The 16,362-nt window shown below is 44.7% G+C and overlaps 1 protein-coding gene and 1 pseudogene across 1 annotated transcript; one reads left to right on the forward strand and one right to left on the reverse strand.

Moving 5' to 3' along the window:
• Positions 1–2,796: 2,796 nt before the first annotated feature.
• LOC119271145 (RHOMBOID-like protein 1) lies at positions 2,797–5,372 on the forward strand. The gene is made up of 6 exons (XM_037553077.1): positions 2,797–3,102; positions 3,507–3,670; positions 3,776–3,939; positions 4,029–4,288; positions 4,385–4,514; positions 5,020–5,372. Exons 1-6 carry the CDS (start codon positions 2,822–2,824, stop codon positions 5,143–5,145), a joined length of 1,125 nt encoding a protein of 374 aa, XP_037408974.1. The 5' UTR covers positions 2,797–2,821; the 3' UTR covers positions 5,146–5,372.
• Positions 5,373–5,690: 318 nt separating this feature from the next.
• Positions 5,691–8,469, reverse strand: LOC119271146 (annotated as a pseudogene).
• Positions 8,470–16,362: the final 7,893 nt, after the last annotated feature.

The raw sequence follows: 16,362 nt of genomic DNA on the forward strand, positions 1-16,362 counted from the left end.
AGATACACCCTTTTTTATCCATCTTGATGACAAGTATTTCCGGACGGAGGGAGTATAAAGTTTGTTACTAAAAATGACTGAACATGCATGAAGTGAACAGCTAAGCGAGGGTAGATCACCATTCAGAGACCGAAAGTAGATGAGATTTTAAAAATTGACGGTTGTGGCTGGACATGGAGTTTTTGCTCCTGAGATGAAATGCATCCTTGTGTGAACAGTAAAATTTGAAAATAGTAAAAAAGATTATTTTTTTTGTAACAAACACTGTTGGATGTTCTAAAAGAATATTTTTTTAAACACTTTATAAAGAGCTGTTTTTTGTTAATTTTTCTGGACCTTCACGAATGTGATTTCATCATGAAAATTTGCCCGCAGCCAGAAAACTAAGCAATATTTGTTGTGAAGAATTTCTTTTTTAAAATTTTTACTGTTCATAGGAGGAGCATTTGAGCTCGGGATTAGAATGACACTTTCATGGGTTGCGGTTACTGTAAAGTCTTTTAATGCAACTACATAAAGTTATTACTCAGAGGAGTACAAATTTGTGAAGATTTACTACATAGACAATGATTAAAAGTTTGAAACTACAGTGTTGAAACAAGAAAAAAGAATCTCAGTGTTGAACAAAAAACATCCATTAGCAGAACACAAGATACCAGCCACTGATACAAAAAATAAAAATGACCCCCAAAATGTGTGGACGAATTCGCTCAGGATGACAATGTGAGCGAACACATCCGGATGACAAATTTGGTTTTTAAAGCATGAAAATTTTCACCAATTCCCTGAGATGTAGAATGGCAATTTTCTTCTGCGAGAATGGCAAATCTAAACAGGTTGGATTTTCCTTTTTAGGCTGGCGATTCTACATTTTGCATCATGGCAAATCCTCGAAAACGCAAGGCAATTACCCCGCTGCAACACAAAAAATTCCTGGCAATTTTTCTACTAGCATGTCAATTTTTCTTCACAACATGCCAATTACATCTATTTTAGCATGGCGATTCTCAAGCGTTTGTTGGGAGTAGTTTTCTAAAGGAACACTCCCAGATCATGATGTTCACTTGGGTGATCTTCTTGAACTGCCATCACTGAGTAATTGAGATTGAAATTCATATGGTAGATGAATGTATGCAGTCTCTGCTTGTTATGGAACTTTCAAGAAAATTTCAATGGCCACACGAGTAACTTTGGAGTTTAGGTTGGGATAGATCAAAAGCTCGTAGTCGTGAGCTTAATAAGCTTTTGGTAGCCCAATTCGTAGCTCACTTCTTATGGAACTCAGTCAATCACTGGTTTCAGATCATTGACTTAATGAGCTAACAAGTTTCATGAGTTGCTTACTAATACAAAATAACAAGAATTCTTACCTTAAATGACATCATTTCATGACACATCGATCCAATTATATTCATTTAATCAACCAACCCATCTATCGGAGGTACTCCCTTCATTCCTAAATATAGTGCGTCTTAGATTCAGCTTCAATACCAATATTTGTGCTCGCACATGTACTTGGGACTAATATACCCCTTCACTAACTCTGTCCAGCCCTCATGTGCGCGTCACCTCAGCCCACATGGACGCCGTGATGAACAAAACTAAGGGGCATGGGTGAGGCATCTTCTACACGGACGCCGACATCGACATCCTGGGTCACGAGCGAACCTTGGTTAGCGTCGCCGCCATCAAATCTGTTGACGTACTCGAGCAGGTCCTCCTTACTGAGGGCATCCAGCCAGTCTCCAGCGCAGTCCTCGCCAGAGATCTCCTCCTCTTCTTCCTCCTCTGTTTGTTCGAATTCCAGCTGCCGCTTGCCGAATCGTTGAGCATCTGGACCGTCCACCTTGGGCATTTGGCCTAGCAACAGCTCGATTTGCTGTATTGTCGCCTTTGCCTCCTTCAACAGAGCCAAAACCTTCCTCCTCACCTCTCCCTCAACTCCTCCGGCCATTCAGACCGCCGGCTCCACCACACCTCTCGCCCGCGATCTATTGGACAGCTCCTGTCGTGAGGCGGAGATCGATGGGAGAGGGGGAGGAAGTGTTGCGGGAGGTGGGGATGAACTAGGAGTGTGGGGATCGGTGAGGAGGTCAGGTGGTGGGAGGCCGCTGGGGATCGAGGCGAGCAGGAGGTGGGGAAAAGCGGCGACGAGAAAGAGATAAGGGGGGGGAGGGAGGCGATGGGGCTATGCGGTGGGGTAGGGCGCTGGCTGTTCGGTGGAAGGGCAATTTCGTCCAAAATCGCTCGCGGGACGAGATACGCACTACATGTCGGAATTTTTACGAAATTTTTATGCGCACTACTTTTAGGAACGGAGGGAGTATCAATTAGCACACTTCCTTTCATGGTCACCTTCGTCCATAAAATTCACAATCACACTCGTCACGTATCACTGGACATTTGCGTCCGCCTTAACTAGCCGAGCAGATCATTAATCCTTCTTAAGTCTAACTTACAAATTCCTCTCGCAAAGAATAAGAAGGGATTCTTGTCAATTTCTGCAGCAGTGTAAAAGAAATCCAAATGCACATTTCAAATCCATCTGTCAATTTTCCCTTTGGGGAAAAATGACCAAGAATAGAGGGTCTCCCCCGTTTCTTCCACCTCCGTCCTCCGTCGCCTGCCTCTCCTCCTCCCAAAACCGTCTCATTTTCCACGACACAAAAGCGCGCGAGGCGCACCAACCAACCCGCCACCTCCCGCAGAACCCCGCGTCGCCCGCCCGCGCCCCGCACGCACGCGCGCGCAAGCCCGAGGTCCCAGGAGAGGACCGACCGGCCTCGCGCCCGCGCCCGCGCCCCTCGCCGGCGGCGGCGCCATGCCGCGGCGGGGCGAGACGCAGGAGTTCCGGCCCTTCCGGCGCTGGTTCCCGTTCCTCGTGCCGCTCTTCGTCGCCGCCAACATCGCCCTCTTCGTCCGCACCATGTACGTCAACGACTGCCCCGCCCACGCCGCGGCTGCCGCCGCCGCGATCGGCGACTCCGTCGGCGGGGCCGCCAGGGCTGCCGCCGCGCACGGTTGCATGCTCGAGCCGGACCTCGGCAGGTACGCGTTCCAGCCGTACAAGGAGAACCCCCTCGTCGGGCCCACATCCGCGACGTAAGACGCCGGCCCAAAGCTTGGTTCTTTGGCTCCTTCTGTTGTCACCGATGCCTGCATTTTGTGAAATTGGTTCAGATTTGAGCTAATGCACTTTGCTTTCGGCCTAAACTATGATAGTTTTAGGCATCAACTTCAAGTAATTCGGCTGTTATCGGTTTATAATTTCGTGATTTTGTAGGAACTTCTTGATTTGATATGACATCCACTGGCCTTTCTTACTTTACTGTTTATAAAAGATTTATATATATGACTAAGTTATGTATAATTCAGATGCTTTTCCTACATTGTACTACCTTCCTATATTTGATAATATTTTTAAAAAATATCCGTGATGTGTTTTTTTCACCCTTGCTAGTATTGTATCTGATAAGTGGCAACTGACATGTGTGCCAATTCTCCAGGCTGTTGGAAATGGGGGCACTAGAAACTGGTAAAGTTGCCAGAGACCACGAATGGTGGCGCCTCATCACTTGCATTTGGTTGCATGCTGGTGTTATCCACATACTTGCCAATATGTTGAGTCTCCTGATGATTGGAATCAGGCTTGAGAAGGAATTTGGTTTCCGTAAGTGCCGAGGCGATTTTGCATCTTCAGTTCTCTGCCTAGACAGTTCCTTCAAGAGCTAATAGCTATATAACTTGACCATGTGTAAATGTTTGTTTATCGCAGTGAGGATCGGCACACTATATGTGATCTCGGGGGTCGGCGGTAGCTTGCTGTCTGCTCTGTTTATGGTGTCAAATATCTCTGTTGGAGCTTCAGGTGCACTGTTTGGATTACTGGGCTCCATGCTGTCAGAGCTGATAACAAACTGGACAATATACGAGAATAAGGCCGGTTCTTAAATCTAAGGATTAATTTTCCAAACTTGTACTGTATTATATTTACTGTGCCTAATTTCATTCTTGTTTTGAAAATACAGTGTGCGGCTTTATTGACTCTTGTTATGATCATTGTTATCAACTTGGCTGTTGGGATCCTTCCACATGTTGACAACTTTGCTCATATTGGTGGATTTGTATCGGGTTTTTTTCTTGGTTTTGTGCTCCTAATGCGCCCACAGTTCGGATACATCAACCAGAAGAACTCTCGTCTTGGAGTTCACTCGGCCACGCCTAAATCCAAGTACAAGATATATCAAATTGTACTCTTGGTGATTGCTTTGGTGATATTAATTTGTGGGTAAATATCTTCCCTTTCAGCAGAAGAAATAATGATCTGTTCAGTTCAGCCTCTAGGTTTCAACTAACTGCCTTTGCTAAACTTTATCATTGGCAGGTTCATCACTGGCTTTGTATTGCTAATGCACGGGTTCGATGCTAGCCAGCAATGTTCTTGGTGCCATTATCTGAGCTGTGTTCCTACTTCACAGTGGGACTGTAATAAAGCACCGAGCAACTATTGCCTCGTAAGTTCTTTTACACATATATAGTTCCAAGAAATGTCGTCGTCCCCTGAAATATCGGATGTTGCTAGTTGCGTATATAGCTTCTTTGTGGCATTCTGGACAGATGTTCCTAACAGCAAATGAAATGAGTATATTCTAAGAGATGTGCTTGATTCTCATACCTGAGCAGTTTTCTCTTCATAAAAATTCTCTTAGATGAAAACCGTTAAGAGCGTCAACCAGTGCATCCTGCTATGAGCTGATCACATGTTAAAACAGTCAAAATGTTCCCTCCCGCTGGTTTTCAACTATATGTCATCGCTTCTCCTTTCTACATAGGACCATGTGTTGACATTATCTTACCATAGAGTGGCCTCGTCTGTTTCATTTACGTGAAACAAATGCCTGCCATTGTTTTTGTTGCTACATTTTGGAACCTTATTTCAGTCTGTAAGCATAACTAGAGCTTTCATTTTAGTTTTACGTACTCGCCTGAAGTTTTACTGACACCAAGCTTCTCCTGCAGTCTTCACAGCTTGGAGACCAACTAAACCTGACATGTCAAAGCACCGGGAAGACAGAAACGTACGTTATCAGCAGCCCAAGCAACCCGGAGGCGGTTAAGCACCTTTGTCTCGGCCTTTGCAGCTGATGGATTGCGAATGTATGCGCTTTTCGTGGCGAGAAACCAATGTCTGCAAATCTTTGGAAGGGAAAGTAGAAGCCTTTGTTCACAATGGGTGTGGCCTGTGTTATGCTTTTGGGCTTCTATAGTTCTCTTGTTTTGTATGTTCTATATTGCAAATGTTGATTGGCAGTAATGAAAGATGGATGCTTGAGTGAGGCAGTAGTTCCTGAAATCTCATGTGAGTGCTTGCATTCTTATATATCTTGTGTTATGGATGTTGAGCTTAATTAAACTGTTGTGCCGAGAGGAGGAAAGTTTGGCGAAGAAAATTTAACAGAAAACCTCACTCCATCTTGTGCATGAAGAGGAAGTATATAGAACTCTCTGTTCTCATTCAAGAGCCAGAGCAATCTGTGAGACCGATCCGATCATGTATCACCAACCATTGAAAGATGAACTACATTGTTGGAACGAGTACAAAGAACTTTCAATCTGAAAGCTCTGTTGAAACATATCAAAGGTGCGGATCGGCAGCACAACTCCCACTATATTACCTAAAAAGGGGTTCGGAACCCATTTCCTAGAGGGTTAGAGGACCTCTAATTTCTTTGGAGAGTTGCATAATTTCAATAGTAATAACAAGCAAAATGCTTGCATCACCTACATCACAAAACTTTGCAGCAATATAGACAAGAGAGAACTCAATAGACAATACGGCATTACAACTACTGGTCCACATTCAGGGTCACACATACATAAATGATGGTTGAAATAATAAAGATGGTTACTCAGATTTATTATAAGAGATTGTGTAAACATGATCGCGCATTATTTTTAGACGTTTGATTGATGCCATGGTGTCCTTGTACCGCTTTGGTCTTGTGCTCCACTGCATATATGGTCCACTGTATGTTCATCTCAGAACATCCGGAAGTCTCCTCAGTTTTGGTCCATGCCCCAGGCGTTTTGGCCTTATATCCTACACATGTTAACAATTGAAATGTCATGCACCTGGAGTTCTAAATAAAAGTACTCGTAACATTGAAAACGCTTACGAATGAAGGAGATACTATCAGGAGCCATGATTTGCACATTACTGACTAGACTCACATCCTCATGGAGTAACTGGGCACACACAATGCTTTTGGGTAATATAACCTAGCAATATCAGCATTGATCTGCTGTCTGTGATACATAAACCTACATACATTTCTCTACTAGCTATCTGTGGACACCAATTTTTTGGTATCGTCAAACAAATGTAGCACAGGAAGCTTCAGCCAGATCCAAGATCAGACCAAAGGCATCAACCGCAACCTTTGTCGTTCTGTCCTTATTAAGAAGATGAAACAAAAAGGGTGCAGAAGATATTGTGTTGGGGCTATTGCAGTATACCTGGTCGAATATCGCTGTCGGGATGGCAAGTGTCGCCACTGCGTTAGGGGCATCTACTATTCCAGATATCCTACCCTCACATGGACAACATGACAACAAAAGATAGGCCTGCATACATAACCCAAAGTTCAGAACTAAGGATAATGTCCCTCTCTTATTTAGTACATAGTAGAGTACATCCATTTTTTGCGGGGATGGTAGAGTACTTAATTACGAGGTGACAATATAAAATTAACCCTGGTTAGTGCCTACCTGCTCCTTGGAGTACCCAAACTTGGAAAGATATTCAATGGCATTGAGAACTGCACGCTTGTAGGCAACTGATGCGTCAAGGAAATGCTGCTTCCCCGACTCATCGACGCTGATGCCCTCGAAGACTAACCATTCCGAGAAGCGCGGCTCCACCGGGCCTATCTCGAAGATAGGGTTCACATGAAGTGCTGTTGGACCAACAGGAGTCAAGTACTCCTTCATGCCACCTCTTATGATCTCACACCTACACAAAAAATGAATCAGCAGAATTTCACATGACAGTTTTCTGTCATCAAGACAGGCAAGTCATGTACAGTTCAGCTGAGAATTAAGGCAATTACTTTAGCTCAAGGAATCCACTCATTTCTATCGCTCCGCAAAATGAGACTTCACCATCACCTTGGGAGAAGTGCATATCACCGGTACTCAAATTTGCTCCTTCAACAAATACTGGCAGATAAACTTTGGAGCCTCTGCTTAGATTCTTTATGTCACAGTTTCCCCCATTCTCTCTTCCAGGAATGGTCCTTGCTGCTTCATTTGCAATCCTTTGCCACTCAGGAGTCCCTTCTTGGATCTGCAGAGCATTGCATATATTGTTAGCATAGCTCTTTAATAACCATATATAAACAAAGTATCGATGGACACGTCGTACCTTCCCAAGTAAGCAGCTGTGGGAGGTTGGTAAGTTAGCAAGGGGTCTCTGGTGTAGAACTTCACACAGTTTCAGAGACTCGTGGCCCGTATCGACCAATTCCCTTTCCCTTTGGTTCCATATATTGAGAAGCTCGGCCGACGGTGCAGTTCCCACTATACCAGGATGAGTTAACCCCGGAAACCGAACACCTGGTATGCACAAAAATGAAACTATTGAATGATCTGAAGCTGAAACTCTTCATTCACAACAATAAATATCGGGGGTAGTCCTCATTTTCTATAAAAAATTCACAACAATAAATAGCAGCAATTTCTTACCTGGTATCTGAGGGGAGTGTGCGTAAATCCCTTCGAAATACCAAATGGCTTTTCTTTCTTGCACTTGGGAAGTGGTCGGTCAAGAACCCGCCCCCATTCTCCCTTTCGAATATGCCGGTATAACCCCACTCATCGCCGGGAAGCGGGCCGAGGTTGCAGATCTCCACCGCGAGAAGATCGCCGGGTGAAGCTGGAACCCCCTCAGCATCAACTACCCTAAGTGGGCCACTGAGATAGTGAGGCTGTAGAAGACCCACACACATTCAGTTTGGTGGCACAGAAGACTTGCTTTTGTCTAATGCATATGAGAGAGAAATACCACTCTTTCTACTGAAATAAACAGAGCATCAAACCATAGTCAAACAACAGGATCAACTTTGAACCCCATGATCTAGATCGAACGATCTTCGGCGCCTTGTCTAACGAATCCGGTGATATGCTATTATCAAACGACATTTCTTCCATAGAAAAAGCTCACAAATAAAATGCATATATACTTACAGTGGTGAGATCCAGAGATTTGATGTCATCTGCGGAGTCATCGTCTCTGACCTGTCCTCCGGTCCAATCGACCATCTCAACACGGAACAACTCCCCCTCGGTCACATCGGCGACGGGAGGGATGTCCGGATGCCAGCGGTTGTGGAGTTGAACCTCCTGCTCCCATGGCGTCTTCTTCACATCGACGGGCACCACAAGCCTGGGAGTCAGAGGAGCCATGTTTTGTTGTTATGCCAGCTTCAGTGCTTCATCCTTTGTAAGCTCCACCTGCTTCTTTATATAAGATAAGAATGGCAGCGCTAGTTTTGAAGGCGCACTCCCCGGGAACGTTGGAGACTATAATAGTAGGATCCGTTGTCAGGTGAGATCCGTGAGATCGGTTTTAGTTTAAAATTTCTCAAAACAAGTGGCAATGCACATCCATGTCACATGCACAAATCTCAAGAATCATGTTGTCTTTTTTGTTTGTTTATCTAGCATTCTAGCTACAAATCTATTTTTTGGGGGAACTATCTTGCTATAGATCGAATTTCGAGCTGAATGTTGTTGGAGTTGTAGAAATACCCCGTAGGTATGTTGTAAAAAACATTCCTTGTGGACAAATCTCACGGAATAAATCCTACAGTCTGATGTGGCAAGCTCAGATTGGAATAAAGTAACCCACAGCTGAAATCACAGTGGAGGGAAGCGATTAGTCGGAGCCTCGGAGAGTCGGAGGACACGTCTGTCCGTAGATTGTTCCCGTAAGGCACAGTCCGTGGGGAGACGAGGTTGACTTGAGGGCTTTGACATTGACGGATGCATGGGCCAGTGGTGCGAACAAACTCCCTCTTCTTGTGCTTCATGGCATCCTCTAATCCACCGTAGTGTTTTCCATCATCCAAGTGATCGAGCTCATAGCCATCGAAGCCCTAATCATCCATGATTGTTGCCGCCGCTCAACTAACCTTTTTTTGCGAAAAACTTCCAATTTATTCATCTTCAATCATGGCTGTACAACGGACACCAGAAATAAAAATTACATTCAGATCCGTAGACCACCTAGCGACGACTACAAGCACTGAAGCGAGCCGAAGGTGCGCCGCCGTCATCACCCCTCCATCATCGGAGTCGGGCACAACTTATTGTAGTAGACAGTCGGGAAGTTCTCGTGCTAAGGCCCTATAGGACCAGCCCACCAGAACAGCAACCACCGCAGACGAAGAATAACGTAGGTTGGAAGGATTCAACCCGAAGACACACGAACGTAGACGAACAACGACGAGATCCGAGCAAATCCATCAAAGATAGATCCGTCGGAGACACACCTCCGCACGCCCACCAACGATGCTAGACGCACCGCCGGAACGGGGGCTAGGCGGGGAAACCTTTATTCCATCTTCAGGGAGCCGCCGCCGTCTCGTCTTCCTGAACAGGACACAAACCCTAACAAAATAAGAAAAAAAACGACTAAAAGCGGAGCCCTCCCGCCGGCCCTTGGCAGGATCCACCGCGCCTCCATGGCCCTAGGGCCACCGGAGACGAGGCGGACCTGCGGCGGCGCCGGCGAGAGGCAGGAACTCTAACTTTCTTTCTTGGAGGAGGAGGGGTGACTTCGGTGCACGCTGTCAGGTCTTTCGTTCCATACCCTCGGTACGCTCCAGATCTAACCTTCGTGATGTTCCTGATGGATGCGAGTATTTTTCTTCTTCTTAAATTAAATACCCGTATGTTGTTTGTCATACCCGTATGTTGTTTGTTATACATAGTGCCATGATTTTGATATCCGTCCCCGTCGGCCCTCGTCCTTGTTATGATTCGGATGTGGTATATTCTCTTTTAAAGAGCACACAACCAGCCTCTGTATAGTTATGATGCACATAGCCAACACTAATGCACACATATAAAAATACATCAACAAATAGCAAAGTCATATAAGACCAAAGCTATGTGTAGGCGAGTAACAAAGAAAAAATAAAGTGGTCAGGAACATGATCGGCAAAGAGTCAATTACACCGTTGGTATCACAACTTGTCCTGAATGTTCACTTTGGTGCTACAAGTTGTGAGATACGTCAAAGTGGTGAAAAAACTTGGCTCAATCGTTCACATATGGTGCTTTTCTCAGTTTCGTACGAATCAAGCGCTGACTAAGCAAGACAGCGTGGCGGGGTCCCATTGGCAGTGACCAGATGATGTGGGCTGATGCGTTTGGCATGGGTTATCTCAAAAACCCCTTCAGATTTCACGTTTTTGACAAATAAGCCCCCGGGTTGGCTGTACACAGGTGGCCTTTCCTGTCTGCGTTATTGACTTGCCTGTTCGACTCCCTCGCCTCGAGCTTTCCTCCTGTCGATCGTTTGAAGGCGGCGGCGGCGGCGATCTGTAGGACATGTTGATCGGCGGCGTCGACGAAGATGGAACCCCGCCGGCGAGCTCCCGGCCAGGCAGCCCCTGTATACAGTGAGCATAGCCCCAACTTTCCCCCTCTTTAGCCCCTGTTTTTTTGTAGGGTTTCCATCGGTTGGTTCGCCGGCGACGAATGTTGAGTTTTGTGTTGATTTCGTCCGCGGATGCTTTTTAGATGGCGTGACGTTAAAATCCCCCCTCGCATTCATCCGTCGTTTGTCTCTATGGTTTAGCATGGGTTTAGAAGGCCCCTTGTCTTTTGCATGAACAAATCGGATATTAGTTAAAATCTGAGTGCTTCAGTCAAGTCAGTGTATGTGCGCACAACCCTATATTGTATTTGCCAATCTGTACTTAACTGAATTTGTCGACGCTTGTTAATTGAATCTGTCGACACATGTTAACTGAATTTTTCGACACTGCTTTAACTGAATTTTTCGACACTGCTATAACTGAATTTTTCGACACTGTTTTAACTGAATATTTGAGCAGGTTAACTGTAAATAACATGTGCATCTTTAATTGAATACTTGACAGGGCTTGTTGTCTGCTCTGTTAATTGAAAACTAGATATTTGCATTGCCTTGTTGAACAGAATTATAATTGTAATGGACTGTTCTTTGTCATCTGAATATGTTTATGCATTGTAGGTGATTTTGATGGATTGTTCACTGTTGAGATTCATCACAAGGGATTTTTCTGTGGAGCCGGCAGCAACAGGACATACATGGACTATCAAGTTGATTGGTTTGATAGTTGTGATAGTGACACATGGTCTATATTGTGGATTGAAGATTTTCTTAAGCAGCTGGGGTATGACAGAGATAGTGGACAACATGAAGTGTTTTGGTGTCAGCCTGGAAGGACACTTAGTGAAGGAATGAAAGAAATGAAATGTGATGCTGACAGCCTTGCAATGATAGCAGCTAGTACACAACACAAGAACTTATTGCTGATCATAGACCATGGAGATACACTAAACAATTTGGTACGAGATGATGTTGTAGTTCAAGGGGTTCCTGAATTTCCAAAGGTCATAACTCCAAGGAAAGACAAGGGAAAAGAACAAGCCACCTCACCTAAAGTTGCAACTGTGAGAAGTAAGAGGAGGGCAAGGGGATTGTTTTTTGAAGGATCATCTTCGGGATGTGCTGATGATGATGTTGACGAAGAAGACGTAGAACCTGCAGTAGATTCTGAGACCGATGAGGAATTTTTTGACAGTGACTATGATGTAGAGGATGGGGATGATGATTTATTTGAAGATCATGTAGACAAAGAAGTGGATGATCACAGAGAAAGAGTTACAACATGTGACTATGAAACAGAGCTAGCAGAGGATGCTCTAGATGACCCTCACATCTTGTTATCCAAAGAAGAGAGGGACAAGTTGAAGTACCATTTCAAAGATTTCAATCCAGAGACAGATCCGAATGCTCCTGTATTTAAGTTAGGAATGGTGTTTGGTAGTGTGTAGGAGCTCAGACATGCTATAACTTCTTATAGCATAAGAAACAGAGTTGCAATAAAAAAGACAAGAAACACAAGCACTACAGTTGAAGCAATATGCAGTAATGCTTGCCCATGGTACATGAAAGCAGTGAAGGACAGCAGGAAAAACTGCTTCATTATAAAGAAGTATTGTGATGAGCACACTTTCCCTAAGTCATGGAACCTTAAAGGTCTAACTGATCCATTTTTAACCAAAAAATTTAGAGATGAGTTCAGGGACAATGAGAAGATGCCTTTGAAGAAATTTGAGGAGAAGGTTCAACAAGAGTACAATCTCATACCAAGTAGGACCAAATTAGGAAGAGCTAGAAGAGATCCAGTGAAGCAGATTAGTGGTGAAGATGATGACCAGTTCAAGCACTTGTGGGATTATGGAGAGGAGTTGAGGACCACAAATGGTAAGGATTTTTTTTCTACCAAACATTATATTCTGATTTCACCATGCAAAACTCTATCTGAAAATTGCTGCATTGTTTCATACTTAGGAGAGGAGAGCATATGTGCCCGTAATGGATCATGGACCTCTTCCAGAATCAGCTTTTGTTGCAAATGCTAGAGATAGCATACCCCCTCCCAGGGTTACCACAGCAATGGCAACAGGCAGGGTTAGAAGAAGAGGGGTGACAGAAGACATTCCTGAAGATGTCCCTGAAGCAAGCTACCAGGCAGCTGGAAATGCAAGAGGGAGAAAGAGGAGAGCAATTGGAAGAGGCAGGGGAAATGTCACAAGAGTAGGCAGAGCACCTGTGAGAGGAAATGGGAGAGGGATTGGGACAGCTAGTGGGAGAGGGACTTGGAGAGGTCGTGCCAGCGGGACTGGGAGAGGTCACACAGGAGGTAGGACAGGACCAGGAGCTGGGCTGTGGAACATCATGTTTCCACCAGATGAACCTAGATCATATGTGCGAGCCGAGGAGGTCCCAGTGACACAAAATGCACCACAAGAGGAGTGGCTTGATGATTTCCAGACCTTATAGAGCAAGCTGCATATCAAATTAGTTCATGAATGAACTGGAAAAAAATGCAATCAAGTTCATGTATGAACTTTTGTTCTTTGGATTGTTAGAACTAAATTAGCCCTCTGCTTAAGTTGAAACATGTCAGGAGCTGAACATATCTTTTGGTAGGATGCTCAAATGAATATGATGCTATCATCTCTAAATTAGTTCATGTATGACTTCTCTGAAGATGATATGATGCTATCCTTTGCACTATGATTATTGTGAAGATGATATGATGTTATCCTGTGCTCTATGATTTCTGTGAAACTGTTTTCTTTTCTGAAATTTTACTTCATTTCATATAGAAATGCTTCCTGTGGAGTTTTTGATATGATGCTATATTCTGCTCTATGATTTCTATAAAACTGTTGTGCAAATTCTATTTAGAACAATTTTAACAGTATGAGAAATAAAAATGTGGAGTTTTTAATATGATGCTATATTCTGCTTTATGATTTCCGTGAAACTGTTATGCAGAAACCTTGCTATGAAAATTCTATTTAGAACAATTTTAACAGTATGAGAAATAAAATTAAAAAAATGGTGGTTTTGGGACTCGAACCAAGGATCTATAGGTGGTACTGTTTTGTCTATAGCCAATGGGCTACTATGCAAGTTCTGTTCAACTTTGAAAGCTCTCTTCTGTTAAAACAACATATTTTGTTGTTTGTCTGACGGTTATAAGGAAAGGCCACCTGTGTACAGCCAACCCGGGGGCTTATTTGTCAAAAACGTGAAACCTGAGGGGGTTTCTGAGATAACCCATGCTAAACGCATCAGCCCACAGCCTCTGGTCACTGCCAATGGGACCCGCGCCACGCTGTCTTGCTTAGTCAGCGCTTGATTAGTACGAAACTGAGAAAAGCACCGTATGCAAACGATTGAGCCAAGTTTTTTCACCACTTTGACGTATCTCACAACTTGTAGCACCAAAATGAACATTCAGGACAAGTTGTGACACCAACAGTGTAATTGACTCATCGGCAAACTACAACAATGACCATATTTACACCAACCATCTTTACACCATGCAGACAACGAGGCTCTTTAATAGTAACGCTTTCAAGAAGGAAACAACATTCAAATGCAGAAGTCGCCGGATCCAAGTACCGTGGCCGGAATCTAGGCTTTTCACCCTGAAGAATCAATCCGAGCATATCCGAGAAATGACTCCAACAAGGTAACGACATTAAAACATCGTCATTCCGGTATAACCAGCTCGGGTGAGACCTAGCCTTTCAGCACGGAGCTCACGATCGGCTGCTCGAGTAGCACCATCGAAGTCACTTTAAGTGTTGTCGCCACCATTTTTCCGCGTACAAAGCAAATACGTTAACAAACGTTAACTCATCAAGTGGCCATCAGCCAAGCACATGAAAGCAAATACGTTAACTCATCAAGTGGCTAGCTACGTTCACATAACTAACAGTAGAATAAAAGTCTTCGAATTCTCCATACATTGTTCATCATATCAAACAGGGCATGCACCAGAAGACCATGAAACAGGAATATCAAATCGAAGTAGGGGCAAAACATTTCCAAGCAACTTACCCCATAACTACAGATCTGGCCCATATTCAAAATCTTTATTTATTTATTGTGAGGGCGCTGGTCACATGTCTTTCAGTGACTATCTGGTAGTTGAGCATTCAGCAAAACAGGGAGTGTAAGGATGATTCGCTTCACGGTAGTATTCTTCTTGGTTGTAGACAACATGTACCTTCCGGCTATCCATAGCGTACGACATGAATCTTCCTTCCATCTCATCTATGAAGAAAATCAAATCACAGTCCGGATGGATACCACGAAGTCTTGCCGTCCATGTCCACGGTGACAACCTTAGGAGCCGGAAGAGAAGAAAACCCGTCGGTGGGCAGATGCAGAGTGCCATCCAGGAAGACAGAATCAGCTGCCTCATAGAAACCAACACTAGTTTCTTGAGGCCACCCACTCTGCTTTGAAGTCCATCTTCTGGTCTGGGACGAGTAGATCTCAACTCCAGTTAGTTGGTCGTCATTGCCGTGATGCCGCAGTAACACAAAGACGGTGAAGCGGGAGGGATCAGCTGGGTCATGGCCCAGACGGAGCAAGTTCCCCGAGTGCAGCCCCTCGGTGCGAGGCAAGACGCTCCACTTCTCGGTGGCCGGATTGCAGACCAGATAATCCACTTGTCGGCGGGACTGGGTGGGCGAAGTGAAGCACGCGCAGAGGAGGAGTCCCCCACAGCAATCCACGAGTATGAAGCCATGGGTATAGCCGCCGCCCCGCACCCGCAGGAAAGGGAGAGACGGATCGACCAGCGGCCGGAAAATTGAGGAAACGTATCTCTCTCTCAAATTGTCGTCGAGGGCGTGGCATAAGCTGTCCTCGCGGAGGTCGTCGAGGGCAGAAGAAGCCGGAGAGGGTCTGCGGCGACCGCCTGAGGAGGCCGGGGTCGGAGCAGAGGGCGCGCCACGACGGCGACACGCACCGGAAGCGGCAGAGGGACCGGTAGGGCACCCGCGCCAGGATCTCCACGAGGAGCTCTTCGGGGAGGCTGCTTGCCGCCCGCCTGGACACCTCTGCCATCCCGTCTCCCAGAGATTTTGGCGACTGCGGCAGCCGCAGCTGGCACGGCGGCGGTGTATGGGTAGGCCGTAGGTGTGGGGAATTTCGGGAGGAGGCAGAGAGTGAAGGTAGGAAAAATAAATCTAGGGCCAATTCTTTTGACGGCTTAAAGAAAATAAGCCGCCTCCTTCCTAGCTTTTTTCATAAGCCGTTCAATGAAGCTTCTAAACTAGTTATGGGATAACTAATTTAGAAGTCTCAATAAATTTAGGGAGCGACTTATTTCTTAAGCTGGGGATTAAGTTGCCCAAAAGAATTGCCCTCTGATGCTAGCAAGAAGTGTCTTCTGATGTTCTCTCTCTTTTTTAACAACAGAAATGTCTTCGGGTGTTTTCTCTAAACAAGAATCACTTGTGGTATTTTTTCTAAGACTTTATTACTATTCAAATCTTAAAAAGAATATTTTGTTGTACATTTTGGAAATTTACATCCAAATTTTTAACATAATCTCTTTATAGAAAAATCGGATGTGGATAAATCAACTTTGATTTTGTTTAACGAGGCAAACAATCCACTAGATCCAACCCATCGCGGAAACCCATGACTATTATTTTACTATATTCATAGTGTCACTGTGTATGTGTAACTCAATAGTTTTTTAAGGTGTCTGA

The sequence above is a fragment of the Triticum dicoccoides genome, chromosome 3A (genome assembly GCF_002162155.2).
Source record: "Triticum dicoccoides isolate Atlit2015 ecotype Zavitan chromosome 3A, WEW_v2.0, whole genome shotgun sequence".
Taxonomy (NCBI): Eukaryota; Viridiplantae; Streptophyta; class Magnoliopsida; order Poales; family Poaceae; genus Triticum; species Triticum dicoccoides.